At 39.2% G+C, this 17,205-nt stretch overlaps 2 protein-coding genes across 5 annotated transcripts in view; one reads left to right on the top strand and one right to left on the bottom strand.

Moving 5' to 3' along the window:
• Positions 1 to 17,205, bottom strand: part of nudt15 (nudix (nucleoside diphosphate linked moiety X)-type motif 15) — a 426,914-nt gene that overhangs the window by 86,811 nt on the left and 322,898 nt on the right. The window lies entirely within an intron of this gene.
• Positions 1 to 17,205, top strand: part of atp7b (ATPase copper transporting beta) — a 39,452-nt gene that overhangs the window by 8,915 nt on the left and 13,332 nt on the right. For all 4 annotated transcript variants that reach the window (XM_062997732.1, XM_062997734.1, XM_062997733.1 and 1 more), the window contains exons 5-11: positions 963 to 1,124; positions 2,875 to 2,957; positions 4,519 to 4,702; positions 5,732 to 5,965; positions 7,814 to 7,905; positions 8,269 to 8,396; positions 11,063 to 11,217. In XM_062997732.1, the coding sequence (XP_062853802.1) occupies positions 963 to 1,124; positions 2,875 to 2,957; positions 4,519 to 4,702; positions 5,732 to 5,965; positions 7,814 to 7,905; positions 8,269 to 8,396; positions 11,063 to 11,217 (1,038 nt within the window). The remainder of the gene's footprint in view (positions 1 to 962; positions 1,125 to 2,874; positions 2,958 to 4,518; positions 4,703 to 5,731; positions 5,966 to 7,813; positions 7,906 to 8,268; positions 8,397 to 11,062; positions 11,218 to 17,205) is intronic.

Raw genomic sequence — 17,205 nt, 5'->3', positions numbered from 1 at the left:
GCCTGTTGTTCAGATAGGGGTGGGATATTAAAGCCGGCTAGGGACTCTCTCATAACTAATGCAATTACGACCTCTGCTGGCTGATTGATGGCGCCTGCACAGAGACGGAAAAAGAGTGCTGTCAGGGTGTGTCTCTCCGTACACAGTGCTGATCTGCATTGCCAGTTTGAGGGTTTTAAAGTTTTTTGTGGGTTATGTAAAACTGACTAGATTTGCTCTGTCATATATTTTTACATCACTTAATATTTGTTTAGATCTCTCTTAGCTTAATTCACTTCGATCAGCTACTTTAGACAGCCATCTTCAGACACATCCTCCTTTTTCATTATTCTGTTTTGTTAATGTAATGCACCAGTTCCACTGGTAGCAAAACAGTCCCAGAGCATACTAGCACCACCCTGATTGACAGTAGATACTAGTTGTTGGCTTTAAATTCCTTCAAACATACTTCTGTTTATTGTGGTCAATAACTGCCAACATATTTTATTTGACCACAAAAATGTACTCCAGGAGGCTTTATTTACTGTACATCAACATTTAATTTCATTTGAGCTTTAAGGTGCTTTGTGGCTTTTGTCTTCCATGACTGGTTTTATGTTTATGGTAATGTAAAGCTTGCTTGACTGTGGATAATGACACAAATTGTTCCAGCAACTTCTAATTTATAGCAGACTGTTGGTGTTTTTTTGGATAATTTTGGACAATTTTGGTTAATTATTCTGTGGCAACCTCTGGCTAGCATACACCCCTATAATATGTCTGAAGCCAGTTCTTTATATCAGCTATTGGCAAAGACCACTGTTTAATGTATTTTGTGGTCTAAGCAAACGGGTTAAGTCTAAGTAACTTGAAATATGTTTAAGATGGTTAAAGAAGAACAAGTAGAGCTTACCACTAATATGATGTAAGCATTGCTCAGATGGTGTATTTTCAGTCCTGATACCAATGTTTTGTGTCATTAGGTGACAGGTATGACATGTGCTTCTTGTGTCCATAAAATCGAAACCAAACTCTGCAGGACAGAGGGCATTTTAGAGGCATCTGTAGCCTTGGCGACCAGCAAGGCTCATGTGAAATTCAATCCAGATGTGGTTGGCGCCCGGGACATCATTAAAGTCATAGAGGTATGAGGAAGTTCCACAGGTGGACAAAATTGTGGAAACAGGTAACAATAGATTTATTTTAGGAACATTTTGAAAGGTAGGGCCAAGCCTTACAGAATGTCTTTGACCCATCCCTTAAATGCTGTCATTATATTCCTGAATACCTTTTGTGGTATGTTCGAGAACTTTCAGTTCTTTAACAGATAAAGGAGGTGGAGATCTACTTCAAAGTCTACGTTTTAGCTTTTTCTATAAAGTTTATTTGCCTTTAAATCTTTTAAACAGATAGCCACTAAAGATGCTTAGATCTGGTGTTTATCAAATCACCTATTGGATAATTTTAGCAGTATGTTTGGAGTCATTATTATACTGGCAACATTGTATGGAAACATTCTTTGAAAATAGTGTTTTGTACCATTATATATCCCACTCTGTATTAAATGGTTGGCTTTAGACTATGTGGATTGAAGGCATCCTTTGGCTTAGTCCGAATCCATCCTATTGTGGTAATCTGGTAAAAGACCACACGTTTTCTAAATAGCAGCTCTCCCATTTTTAATGCTGTTAGACCCCGTTTGACATATGCTACATTGATTTTTGAGACGGATCCAGCTGCAATTCAGTCATTGATTGTGTGGCCTGTTTGCCACATTGCTGTAAAATCTCACATAACAAATATTAGTTCTACACAGTCGAGTCACATTATTTTGACTCACTTCCTATCACCGGCAGCAGCGTGTAGCTCATGAAGTCTTGTTTTGTGAGATGGCTTGGTGGGTATATAAGGCTGTCTGCACATATATCCCTCGTTGCTGTCATGGGTAAAAGTACCATGGGTAAATTCGTCTACCTTGGGGCGGATGGGATTATTGGTTGGAAGAGCATGTAATTAAGTCACTTAAAGGTCAAGTTGCTTTTATTATGTGCTGTTTTTGATTATTTTCTCGCAAAATGTTTGATATGTATTTGTTGTGGTCACAAATGTTCTTGTAAACTTAAGGTTTCTATATATAAGCTCATTTGTAAGATGAAGTGCTGGTATTGTTTTGATTGCTTTGATTGCATTAGCAGTGGGTCTTTGATCCTCAGCTTTGATCCTTCAATGGTTATCACCAGTATAATGAAATGCTAGGCTAATTGAAGAGGTGCTTGGGTTTTCTTCTACTGATTAATGCTGACCCGGTGAGAGTTGTTGCCAGACTAAATCAGGATGTACAGACAAACATTCAAATATTTTATAAAACTAAATTGCCAAAAGTATGTGGACACTCTCTCCTGATTAATGAGTTTCAGCCCCACCCTTTGCTAACAGGTGTATTAAATCTGTTATATAAAATAAATTTTACGGTTCCAAATTTGTGCCCATGGTTTGAGGAAGGTAAGCTAATTAATCACTTCTAACAGCAGTGGTAAAAAAAACACTCATATCAATGCTACTGCTAGTGATTACATCGGCTTATAGCCCTGTTGCTAAATGTACCTTTTTGCTGGAACATGCAGATATTAGGGTCAGAATTAGGTGAAAACAGAATGAATACATGAACCCCAACCTCCTTGTGACAGTCACCATGGGCTACTCTGTATAACCACATAGTTCATGTGTAGTATAATGGGTGCAGCTTACAAAATAATCAATCAATCAAAAAATCAATGTACGTCCTGACAGGTACATCTAATTAAGTGCTCAGTAAGTTTTTAGTAAGAAAATCACAATATCAAATGATAAAATGACCAGAAAAAAAAACACTTTTTTTTGTTATGTGTGCTGTAGGGTCTGGGGTTTGGAGTGTCCTTAATAAAGAATGATGTTTTAAGAAGGAACGATCGTTTGGACCACCAGGAGGAAATACGGCAGCAAGTATCTTTTAATTTTGACCTTTTGTTTCAATGCAGCAAAACATGTCTGTCAGAAAGCTGGTCAATGCACTGCTATAAGTAGATTTGGTCTTCTCTTGATTTTCTGTCTGTCACATGTAAATGTAATAGATCATCATACAAAATTAAATAAAAGACAAGGCGAACATGAAGAAATACTAAGCACATTTATAAATATAATACAACAAAAGTTGTCAAACTCGTTTATCTCTCATGTATATATTAGTTCCCCCCCAACACTTCATAATTGGCTGTGTAACAACAGCTGCAACCAAAAGGACTAGGAATCATCAGGGTCTTTTTAGCCAATGTGAGACAAAAGTGAATACCATTTCTACCATGTCTCTTTTTTAATAGTAGAATCACTATTAAATCAATGGGCCAATTACATGATATGGACAAAAGTACTTGAACACCGCTTTGATTGTTTTAGCAACAGTTGCTAATAGGTGTATGTTCCCAGCTTTGCAGCAACAAGGCCCTTTCCTGTGCCCCTATACACAAAGTAAGCTCTATGAAAACATGAAGCAAAACTTGATTCAAAGACACTTCAGTGGTCTGCACAGAAACCTGATCTCAGCCCCACTGAACAGCTTTGGAATAAACTGAAACATCAGTTGTGGCTTCTGTGGTGCCCAGCCATACTCTTTTGACTGAATGGACACAGGCTTTCACAGACATACTTCAAATTCTTGTGAGAAGACAGTCTTAGAGGACAGGAATTTTATAGCTGAAGAATTCACATAGATGTCATTCTTCTTTAATACCACTGACATACCATGAAATGGGATGTTCAGCTTGCTCATGGTCAGGTGTCCAAATACTTTTGGCCATATAGCGTACTTATAGTAAATTGAATGTCTGAAGCAATTAAGTGTGTATCAATTTTTGTAATTATTTGGGAACTAAGAACATCAGTTGTTGTAGCTGGGGAAGTAAATCAGTTGTTGCATATTGGGCTTCATAGTGCTCTACACATTTGCATTGGGAGGCAAGTCTGGACTGCAGGCAGGCCAGTCTAGCACCTACACTCACTTATTACAAAAACATGCTGTTGGCTTAACATTGTCTAGGTGAGACACGCAGATTTCCCTGAAACAGACGTTTTATAGATGATAGCCTATGGTATGCATATGTACCCTTCAGTATTAGTACAGCCTTCACAGATGTGCAAGTTACCCATGACATTGGCACTCACTCACCACCATATCATCATAGATGCTTGTTGATAACATTTACACTTTTGGCATTTAGCAGACGCTTTTATCCAAAGCGACTTACAGGTGTGACAGTATACAATCGAAGCAATTATGGGTTAAGGGCCTTGCTCAAGGGCCCAACAGTGGAAACCTGGCAGTGGTGAGGCTTGAACCAGCAACCTTCTGATTACTGGACCAGTACCTTAACCACTAGGCTACAGCTGCCCTCAATGAACAATAATTCATTGTTTATATAATAGAAACATACACTTTAAAAAAAAAAAAAAAATACATAATACATAATAATGCATACTGTTTGTATCACTGTCTTGTATCTGCAGGTGGCGTCGAACATTTTTGTTCAGTTTGATCTTTGGTGTCCCTGTCATGGGTCTGATGATCTATATGATGGTAATGGAAAAGCAACATGGGGAACATGGAGGATCAATGCCAGAAGAGCAGAACATCCTGCCTGGACTCTCCATCCTCAACCTGGTCTTTTTTATCCTCTGTACACCTGTTCAGGTACTACTGTTTTTACACAACACCTTAAGGTATCTTTAAAAATACACGAAACTATGCTTTCAAACTGTATTGCTATTGATTATGTGCCCAGTGGTACCACTTTAACCAACCCCTGTCCTTATGCATGGTGATCTCAGGCATATGTAACTATCTGACCATGCAAACTCAAGCCATTGTGCTAGTTTGTAGCTGCAATGTTGTGTGTACTAATAATTCATGGCTGAGCTGTTGCTGCTCTTAGACATTATTTACAGCAGCACTCACTGCTGACTATATTACTGTAGCCCGAAGGTAAAAGTCACTAGCTAGTATCCTATGACAGTGCCATGCTATCAGCCACACTGATATTGATAAATGATGAGGTCTATGTTTATCTATAGATATGGCATAGCTACATGCTCCATCCAGAGATTTGTCATATATACACATACAGGTGTACAGTACAACAAAATTCTTTCTTTGCATATCCCAGCTTGTTTGGAAGCTGGGGTCAGAGCGCAGGGTCAGCCATTGTATGGTGCCCCTGGAGCAGAGAGGGTTAAGGGCCTTGCTCGATGGCCCAACAGTGGCTTCATGGCAAAGCAGGGATTTGAACTCCCAACCTTTCAGTTGATAGTCCAAAGCAACAGATGCAATAGACCATTAGCAATAGATGTGGAAAATGGCTTAACCCACTAATTAAAGAGTATCCACATACAATACATGTAATATCAGGGCAAGCTGAAGCCTAGTGGTTAAGGTACTGGACTAGTAATCAGAAGGTTGCTGGTTTAAGCCCCACCACTGCCAGGTTGCTGCTGTTGGGCCTTTAAACAAGGCCCTTAACCCTCAATCGCTCAGACTGCATACTGTAATGTAAGTCACTTTGGATACAGGCGTCTGCTAAATGACGGAAATGTAAATGTAATATACCATGTAATATATATTAGTAAAATAGATTTTCATTATGTAATATATTATATTAAAATACTTATCACACTTTTTAAATGATCTTATATTCTATGTCTCTTCATTCCCAATGCTTGTCAGGTATTTGGAGGTCGCTACTTCTATATCCAAGCTTATCGATCTCTAAAACACGGCGTGGCGAACATGGATGTGCTAATAGTTCTGGCCACCACTATCGCGTATGTTTACTCATGCGTGGTGCTGGTTGTAGGCATGTGTGAAGGGGCCAAGCAGAGTCCTGTCACATTTTTCGACACACCTCCAATGCTGTTTGTCTTTATTGCCCTTGGACGCTGGCTGGAGCACATTGCTAAGGTAAAAAAAAAAACCTGAAAGGTCACATGAATCTGGGTATTTAACCTGATTATAAAATAAACTAGACATAGTACCATTACATTTATGTTGGTATAAAGGTGTATTAGATATGTATTCAGTGGAATGCTAATGTTTATGCAGCCGAATTACATATTCTGTTGATTTTTTTTTTTTTAACTCGGCGTTGCCATTGGTCGGCTGGGCGCCATCTAGCGGGCATAATTGGCAGTGCCTGCAGCAGACACTATATAGTATATACTGTATATACAGGGGTTGGACAATGAAACTGAAACACCTGGTTTTATACCACAATAATTTATTAGTATGGTGTAGGGCCTCCTTTTGCGGCCAATACAGCGTCAATTCGTCTTGGAAATGACATATACAAGTCCTGCACAGTGGTCAGAGGGATTTTAAGCCATTCTTCTTGCAGGATAGTGGCCAGGTCACTACGTGATGCTGGTGGAGGAAAACGTTTCCTGACTCGCTTCTCCAAAACACCCCAAAGTGGCTCAATAATATTTAGATCTGGTGACTGTGCAGGCCATGGGAGATGTTCAACTTCACTTTCATGTTCATCAAACCAATCTTTCACCAGTCTTGCTGTGTGCTGTATTGGTGCATTGTCATCCTGATACACGGCACCGCCTTCAGGATACAATGTTTGAACCATTGGATGCACATGGTCCTCCAGAATGGTTCGGTAGTCCTTGGCAGTGACGCGCCCATCTAGCACAAGTATTGGGCCAAGGGAATGCCATGATATGGCAGCCCAAACCATCACTGATCCACCCCCATGCTTCACTCTGGGCATGCAACAGTCTGGGTGGTACGCTTCTTTGGGGATTCTCCACACCGTAACTCTCCCGGATGTGGGGAAAACAGTAAAGGTGGACTCATCAGAGAACAATACATGTTTCACATTGTCCACAGCCCAAGATTTGCGCTCCTTGCACCATTGAAACCGACGTTTGGCATTGGCACGAGTGACCAAAGGTTTGGCTATAGCAGCCCGGCCGTGTATATTGACCCTGTGGAGCTCCCGACGGACAGTTCTGGTGGAAACAGGAGAGTTGAGGTGCACATTTAATTCTGCCGTGATTTGGGCAGCCGTGGTTTTATGTTTTTTGGATACAATCCGGGTTAGCACCCGAACATCCCTTTCAGACAGCTTCCTCTTGCGTCCACAGTTAATCCTGTTGGATGTGGTTTGTCCTTCTTGGTGGTATGCTGACATTACCCTGGATACCGTGGCTCTTGATACATCACAAAGACTTGCTGTCTTGGTCACAGATGCGCCAGCAAGACGTGCACCAACAATTTGTCCTCTTTTGAACTCTGGTATGTCACCCATAATGTTGTGTGCATTGCAATATTTTGAGCAAAACTGTGCTCTTACCCTGCTAATTGAACCTTCACACTCTGCTCTTACTGGTGCAATGTGCAATTAATGAAGATTGGCCACCAGACTGGTCCAATTTAGCCATGAAACCTCCCACACTAAAATGACAGGTGTTTCAGTTTCATTGTCCAACCCCTGTATGTGTGTGTGTGAGTGTGTGTGTGTGTGTAATTATATACAGTATGTATTCATAAGACTTTTTATATCCAATGTATATATAACTTAATTGGAGTCCTTCTGTTGACATAGTTTAAATAAGCACACACCTGGATCTGGACCCACAATCTACACTGCATTGCCAAGACAAAAACCTTCCTTAGATCAGGGCAAAGATACAAAAACCAAGGCGTTTAGAGTTTGAGAACCTTAATAATTTTTAATAATTTTGAAACAGAAGAAGCTTGGCACAACCTGAAACCTTCATGATTTGTGTTTCTGTGTCTTAGAGCAAGACATCAAAAGCACTGGCCAAACTCATGTCTCTGCAGGCCACTGATGCCACCATTGTTACATTGGGTGAGGACAACTCCATGATCAGGTATAAGCTGAGTCTACCTATTGTTATTATCTATTGTTTATGTCAGTAAACGTTGTACATTTTGATATATGTAGCTCAAAACAGATCAGTAGTTCTTGTTGAATTGTTTTGTGTGCTTAATAGTTCTCTGTTTGACAATCTGCTTTTATGCTACGTTTAGGGCCGTATTAACAAAGATAGCATTGTATTAGTTAGGTTGAGAGAGCGCAAAAAGGTGTACTGGCAAAGGGGTGTTATATGGTATTCAAATCAACAGGTACTTCTTTATCAACAGGAGTTCCTAATAAATTGGCAAATAAGTATGTATGTAACACGTTGAATAAGAGCAGACATTCTTCAATATAATTTCATGATCTTGCTTAGTGAGGAGCAGGTCTCGGTGGAGCTGGTACAGAGAGGGGACGTGGTTAAAGTAGCACCCGGTGGAAAGTTTCCTGTTGATGGAAAAGTGATTGAGGGAAGTTCAGCAGCAGATGAATCTCTCATTACAGGTAACAGACCAAACAATGGGACTGTCAAAGTAAATGTAAAGCTTGAACATTCAGAGTATGCTATGAGAAAACTGTATTTGAATGTTTAAACAGCAGTTTGTATCATAAAATTGTAGTGACATTGCTGGTTTAGTCACATATTAACTCCTAAATCATAAATCACTGCTACTTCCTAATTACATGATATAAAAATCTGCTGGGAAAAGAGGAGAGTAATGCGAAAGGAGACTTGATAACACACATGCGTGTAAAATGGTGTGTGGTGCTTTTTCGTGTTTTCATGTTGGATGAGATATTGGCTACAAAAAATCACCACAACTGATAAATCATTATGTTTATGGGTGGATCTGTTATGCTTTGGGTTTGTGTGGCAGCCAGTGGCACAGGAAACATTAGACATGTACATAAAAACAATGTGAAGCTTTTGGAATAACCCTCACAGCTTCAGAGTTTTACAGTTAAAATAAGTCTTACTGTGCAGGACAGCATGGTGGCTCGTTGGCTAGCACTGTCACCTCACTGCAGGAAGGTCCTGGGTTTGATTCCCAGATTGAGTGGTCTGGGTCCTTTCTGTGTGGAGGTAGCATGTTCTCCCTGTGTCTGCGTGGGCTTGCTTCGGTTTCCTCCCTTAGTACAAAGACATTAAGTCAGGTTAACTGGAGATACAAAATTGTCCATGACTGTGTTTGACATTGAAAACTTGAACCGATGAATCTTATGTAACCGATAAGTACCTGTCCTGTCATGAATGTAACAAAAGTGTGTAAAACATATAAATAAATAAATACATAACATACTGTGCATGCAATACAACCCACTAATATCTCAAAACTAGGGTTTTTCTGCTAAGAATGTGGACAAAATCTCAAATTAAGAACTGAAGAACTGTTATATCTGCCAAAAAGAGGTTCAGTATGTACTGACATAAGAGTTTTTAAACTTTTGTACATGCCACAATTACTTGTTTATTAAATTTTAAGTAATGATACATTTACATTAACCGAGAAAGCTCTGCAGAGTTTGTGTTTTCTTATTTTTATCTTGTTTACAACTGTATGCACCTAAAGTATATTGAAGAAGAAGAAGGATGAAATACTTGTGTTCCCACTCTGTATGTTGCTTGAGGAAGGGTATCTATATAAAGTGGTACCTTGAAACTCAATGTCAGTTGGTTTTGGGAGTGGCGTTGAGTTTCAAGGTATTTTTTCCCATAAGGATGTATGGGAAACCTGTTAATGCGTTCCATGGTTTCGTGGAACTGCATATATTTTAAGCTTTAGTAAAATAATGGGATTGTTTTTGACACTAATACACTGACAATAACACAAATATAATATAAAAAACAATATAATTGTTGAAATACAACTGAAATACAATTGAAAACACAGTTAAAAATCTATATAAAATACAACAAAACCTGCACTTTACCTTTACTTCTTTATTGCTTTCTTTTTAATCGTGGAGATGCTTGATCTTGGAATACCGTATTCTTTATGCCTAGTTCACACTACACGATTTTTGCCCTGATTTTCGCTCGGTGACTGGTCGGCGCTAGATTTGCCGGCTCGGGAGCAACTCAGCGTTTGCTCGGCGATCGAAACTCGGCTCTCAGTCGCTATGTGTGAACTACTCAACAACTTGATCCGAGCACTCGGCGACCAAAATGAGATTTCTAGCTTGCCAGATATCTGGATCTGAGTTGCCCGACTGGCAATGAGTGCTATGTCAAACAGCCAATGAGAATGCAAGATACGGGATGAGGGGAAACGCAGGTAAGGAGTTGTAAAAAGGTGGGACAGGGGCATAATATAGTTTATATCAGAATAAATCGACACACACACTTAAGTTTTATAGTATTTCTAACCTTATCGATCTCTACAAAACACCAAGTTGCATTGCAAAAAAATATTTATTAACCTCCAACTCACTTTAGAACAATCCAAGCCAAATCCACTCAGATTTATTTATTCTTTCTCCTTGATTTTATGCTGCACATCAGCGCACGAACTTTGATCGCTCGCTACTTGTTGACGTGCATTTTTGAACATGGTATCATTAAACCTTTCGTCACTTCTCGCATTTGTTTTCCTGACAAAACATAGTTTAGGAGACCAGAGAAGCTCGTCTGCGATTCCAGTTGGTGATAGATGGTGTAGTGTGAAACCCCCTATCGCCGATCAGTAGTGTAGTGTGAAAGCCACACCGACTTGAAAGACTCCCGATTACAAGAGATCCAGTCGTGTAGTGTGAACTGTACAGCAACCTGACGACTTAGAAAGTTGTGTAGTGTGAACTTGGCATTAGTGAGTTCAATAAGTGTGCATTCACATAAGTTCTTTTGCACTGACTGTGCTGTTATTTTTTATTAACGTGACATTGTACAAAAACAACGAGCAAGGAATTAAATTAGTGGAGAGAACTTAAGAGTGGTAATAATTTAGAGAAGTTTAGTGTTCCTGTGTTGTTTTTTTAATACATTGTCACATCACACTTTTTTTAACGATAAGCAATTTAGACTTGCTGGTTCTCACAATTTCTTAGCACCCCGAGACAAAAAACACAAGTTTAAAAGTAAAACAGTAGGGAAAATCCAGCTAAACACAAAGAAGGGCGATTAAGGGTGCATTTTGCTAATATTGTGTATTCTAAAACTTTTTTTGCATTAGGTGAGCCTATGCCCGTCCGGAAGAAACCCGGCAGCTGTGTGATTGCTGGATCTATTAATGCACATGGAGCTTTGCTGGTGGAGGCCACACATGTTGGAACAGATACAACACTCTGCCAGATCGTCCGACTGGTAGAAGAAGCACAGACATCCAAGGTAACATATAAGCAACGGCCTCAACATGTAGGGGATGGGCAAAATAAGAACAGACCTTTGCCTTTAAAAAGTCTACATGTACTTATTTTTTGCACATTTTTGCTATTGTAGTACTGGGATTGAAATAATGTATGTGTTCTTGTATATAATGTTCTTTTTATAACTGAATGCTGGAACATAATACTCATAGGCATACGTGCTTAGGGTATAAATACAACATTTGTTGGTGCAGATGGCTGTGTAGTGTCATTTATCCTTGTTGAACATAATTGAATATTGCTAGTATGTTCTTTCTGCCCATATAAATTATGAATTTAAAGCTTTACAAGGTCATCGACTTTTTTGTTGACGTAATCAGCAAAAAATTTTTAGTTAAGCATTAAGGTGCCAATTTTATAGCAGAAGCTTGTTTTGTGAGCCGCAGCCTCTAGCTCATGCCAGTAAAAAAGCTGATAGTAAAAATGTCACCGTGTTCCAGCAGCTTCCAGTTTATGGGAGAACAAACAGCTTAGAAGGACAGCTTTAATATTTTTTGGTAGATCTGAACAGTTTGTGAGTTGACTCATTAAATTGTATGACTTTCGCACCTTGATGCACTGACATTTGGCCCTGCCATGAATTTCAGCTTTGCAAAGCTCAAAATGAACATTCTTTGTTTACATGCCTTCATATATTGCTAATGCAATACTGTGTTCTTGTTTTCAGGTTGAAACATTCAAGTTGAAACATTTTTAAAAATGTATTAAAAATAAGAATCTATGATTTGCGCTCGATTCAACATTTCTCGAACTCAGAATATTTTAGTATCTACCATATACACCGATCAACATTAACACCACCTCCTTGTTTCTACACTCACTGTCCACTTACCATATAGAAGCACTTTGTAGTTCTACAATTACTGACTGTAGTCCATCTGTTTCTCCACATACTGTTTTAGCCTGCTTTTACTCTGTTCTTCACAGAGTAGGTATTATTTAGGTGGTGGATCATTCTCAGCACTGGAGTGACAATGACATGGTGGTGGTGTGTTAGTGTGTGTTGTGCTGGTATGAGTGAATTAGACACAGCAGCGCTGCTGGAGTTTTTAAATACTGTGTCCACTCACTGTCCACTCTATTAGACACTCCTACCTGGTTGGTCCACCTTGTAGATGTAAAGTCAGAGATGATCGTTCATCTATTGCTGCTGTTTGAGTTGGTCATCTTCTAGACCTTCATCAGTGGTCTCAGGACGCTGCCTACGGGGCGTTGTTGGCTGGATATCTTTTGTTTGGTGGACTATTCTCAGTCCAGCAGTGACAGTGAGGTGTTTAAAAACTCCAGCCCAACACACACTAACACACTACCACCATGTCAGTGTCACTGCAGGGGCGAGAATGATCCACCAGCCAAATAATACCTGCTCTGTGGTGGTCCTGTGGGGGTCCTGAACATTGAAGAACAGCGTAAGGGGGATAACAAAGCATGCAGAGAAACAGTGGACTACAGTCAGTAATTGTAGAACTACAAAGTGCTTCTATATGGCAAGTGGAACTGATAAAATGGACAGTGAGTGTAGAAACAAGGGGGTGGTTTTAATGTTATGGCTGATCGGTGTATAATATTGTTAAAAGATTTAGGGAATTCGAAAAAGAGCCAAAATGCAGGACACTTAATCAAGGTAGTACAAACCCCATTTCAGAAAAGTTGGGACTTAAAAATGCAAGATTTCAAGATCTGAAATCTGTAATTTGTTATTTCACTTGAACCTTTATTTAACAGACAAAATGACATGAATTGTACAATACTGTGGCTAAAAGTCACAAACAAAAGGAGAAAAAAAAACTAAAAGTAAAAACTGGCCAACATCCGTGGTGAGCACAGTAATAAGAGTACAGGATATCACACCCCACGCACTCATGCAGAAAATAAAAGTGTTCCCATGAATGCCAGCATATTAAGAAGTGGCAGAAAGAAAGGCTGAGCCTAGGGCAGCTAGCATACTGACCTCACAGATTGTGCAGAAGAATACACAACACTTTATGACCGCTCCACCTGGGAATCAAACCCAGGACTCGTTTGCTGTGAAGGTTAGAGCCTTGAACCTAAGGGGCTTGAACCAGCAACCTTACTATTGCAATTACGATTAACTAAGTATCATAATTGCTGAGCTACTACTGCCTGAACATTCTCAGTCTCTTTCAAAGGTAGCTAACTTTTGTGCTGAGTGCCTGCTAGTGCGTCACTCTGGAGCCCCAAAAATTGCATCACCAAGACACTTGCTTAGATCAGATACAAAAAAATAATAATTAAAAAACAGATTACATTAGTGCTTAATGAGGTGCAGATGCAGTTGATTCAAGGAATGGACATTACAAGTCCTCTTCACCTTTATGCCCTCTGCCTAATGAGTGGTAGTTGAGCATGAAACTGCAGTCCCTTGATGCCTAATGGCAGGTAGACTCGTTACACATCAAGGCAATGTCTGTCCTGGTAACGCCATGTTTTTTCAGCAAGACAATGCCAGGTCTAACTCTGCATGTGCTACAACAATGTGAATGTGTAGACACAGAGTACATGTGCTTGACTGGCCTGCCTGCAGTACAGATGTGTCTTTTTTGAAAGAGGAGAATCAGCCAAAGTCTTAAATCAAGTAAGAATGGGCAACCTGCAAAAGTACAACAATTATTGCCCCCAGTTTCCAAATGATTAAAAGTGTAATTTATAAAAACAGTGATGTAACACAATGGTGAACATGCCTCTGTCCCACTGTTGTTGAGTGTGTTGCAGGCATCAAATTCTGTATTTGTTTATACGTTGACAAAACAGAATTAAATTGGTGAGTTGTAGCCTAGCGGTAAAGATACTGGACTAGTAATAAAAAGGTTGCTAGTTCAAACCCCACCACTGCCAGGTTGCTGCTATTGGGCCCTTGATCAAGGTCCTTAAGCCTCAGTTGCTCAGACTGTATACTGTCACAGTGCTGTAAGTCGCTTTGGATAAAGGCGTCTGCTAAATGCTGAAAATGTAAATGTCAGTGAAATCATTGGAAATCTTTTCCTTGTACTTTTTGTAAGTTACATAAAGGTTCAAGACAATTAACAAATCAATTTAACAAATGTTTGTGGTGCATTTTACAAAATGTCCCAAAATGTCGCCCATTCCTGTCATTGAGAATTGACTTGTGATCATGGTTCCTGTTTGCTAATGCTGATTGTCCATGGTTGACATACGCTTTACATTTACATTTACATTTTCAGCATTTAGCAGACGCTTTTATCCAAAGCGACTTACACAATGAGCGGAACACGATGAGCAATTGAGGGTTAAGGGCCTTGCTCAGGGACCCAACAGTGGCAACTTGGTGGTGGCGGGGCTTGAACCGGCAACCTTCTGTTTACTAGTCCAGGACCTTAACCACTGAGCTATCACTGGCTTTAATTTCCCTTTGGTACGTCAAAAACACTATATGGCCAAAAGTATGTGGACACCCATCCTATTTTTTACTTTATGTGCCTTAGCCACATTAGTTGCTAAGAGGTGTTGGGAAAAATATTTCCTCTTTGTATGCATGTGCTCTTATGCGTAAAACAAGGGTCATAAAGACATAATTTAGAATGTATACAGAACCCAACTGGAGTTAATCTGTTGCAAGTTTAATCGATTGAACTTAGTTTGAATAGGAACACACCAGGATCTATAAGCACCCATCATTTATACTGCATTGTCAGGACAAAAACCAAGAAGTCTAACTGTCTTAGATCAGGGCAAGGCTTACAAATTTTCAGAAAGAAATGGGTCGCAGAGAAAAATAATAATACAGTGGTACCTTGAAACTCAATGTCAATTGGTTCTGGGACTGGCTTACCTAGTTTACAAGGTATTTTCTCCCATAAGGATGTATGGGAAACCTGTTAATACATTCCATGGTCCCATGGAACTGCATATATTTTAGGCTAATGTAAAATAATGGGGTTGTTTTGACACTTATACACTGAAAATCACACAAGTATAATATAAAAACACTGAAATAAAAAGCTGATTCTTACAATGCAGTTTCATCTCATATGCACATTTTGATGGCGTTTCACCACACCACTTAAGCTGAGCGCTGAACAAAGCAGCTGTTCATTGTTAATTTGAAATTAAATAAATAATTTATAAAAAAACAAACTGAATATGTTGAGTTTAAGAGAAACGTTGAGTTTAAGGGTACACATTTCTCGATGAAGGCCGTTGAGTTTCAAAGATTTTGAGTTTAGGGGTACTGCTGTAATTAAATGAACTTGTACGTGAACGCCCCCTTGTGGAGACTTTATGTTACATATTGTATAGAGAGAGTAAGATGCATTGTGTTGCCTGGGTTGCATAAAAAATCGTGGCAAAATGTAGGTCGCTTGAAAAAAAGGAAAAACCCTGTCTTACAGCAAGACATCAATTGCTAAGAGGTGTGATTAAGCAATTATATACTATAAAAAATATTCTTTAAACTGCAGTTTGGGAAAGACTATTTCCTGTTCCTATGCATGTGCTCTTATGCATAAAACAAGGGACATAAAGACATAATTTAGAATGTATATTGACAAGTTTGGTGTAAAGAAACTTCACTGGTCTAGAGAGCCCTGACCTCAACCCCATTAAACAATTTGGAACGTTAAATGCAAACAAGGCCTTTTTTTATCCAAAACCTCAGTGCCTGATTATTAAACAATGTATGTACTCTACATTTTTGTGGAAGGACTTCCCAAAAGGTTGCACATGGGGGCGACTTCATATTAATGTTCATATGAACAGTATGTCCGACAAACTTATGGTATGGTGTTAGGGTTGGGCGATATTGCCGTTTATTTTCATACCGTTATACCGTCTTCAGGAAATACCGCGGTATACGGTATTATATATAAGTTAGTCGCGGACAAACTTTACAGTGTACACACGAGTGTAATTACAATATTTCAATGTTTTATTATAAAAAGATTAAAAAATCTGAACGTCAAACATTGCTTATCTTGTCTGATCTATAATAAATACGCATAAGTACAAATGCATGTGTATCAATTACACTTTAACACAAACATTAACACATAACATTTTGGCATTGTAATCTCTCTCTGCCCACACAAAACAGAATAATAGCAGTTAATACACTTCAATATATTTCAAAAGTTAACTGCTTAGTTTATAGTTACAGATATTTCTTAAAAGTGTATGCACGTGTACGATTAGTTATGCCTGTAATCCAGAATTAAGTTCTATACCGTAACAAAAAATATGAATGTAAATGTTCATGCTGCGATGACGGTGATGTAAAATAATGTTATAATAATTCAAAGTCCAAACATTTGAGTGGTTAACGAGAACGCTACTTTACATGTCACACAAGCTCAGTGCAAAACACGAGCACGGAAACGGTACAAATCCGATCTCTTCCCTACACACTCGCTCCCTACGCCCTATAGTGCGCTTAACATTCTTAAAGGGCCAGACAATATATTTTATAATTCACATTACACGACAGGTGAGACGTTCTTTTTTCTTAATATAGCGCTTTTATTTAGGAAAAAATAGTTCTTACATAGGCAGGAAAATCTATGGCAGACAAGAGTCAGAACAGCGGATTGGGCGTAACGTTATTATTACTGTTTGCTCCTTTTTCTCAACACTTGTGCTCGATTTACACTGAAGATATATTTAGTAAATAAGTACATGTCCGCGCATGCACACGCTTGTGTTCATTTCCGGTTGAACTGATAAAAAATGTTGATTTTGAAAAATTAAAAGACGAGCCGTTTTTCAGTTTCTGCTTGTTAGCTCACAGCTAATGCTAGCCAGTGTGGCTCTTCACTCGTCTCTCTGTGTTATCACCAGTAAGCACCCCACAGCCAATCAGCGAGCTCCAACCGCCTACCCCTCCCACCCCTCCCTCACTGTGGATGCGCGCATGTCCTAAAGTCTCAGTTTTCAAGGTAAACCTGAAGCAGAAATTCGGCGCTTCACATTTAAAAAA

Source organism: Trichomycterus rosablanca, chromosome 6 (genome assembly GCF_030014385.1).
Source record: "Trichomycterus rosablanca isolate fTriRos1 chromosome 6, fTriRos1.hap1, whole genome shotgun sequence".
Taxonomy (NCBI): Eukaryota; Metazoa; Chordata; class Actinopteri; order Siluriformes; family Trichomycteridae; genus Trichomycterus; species Trichomycterus rosablanca.
This window is presented reverse-complemented; position numbering and strand designations above follow the sequence as displayed.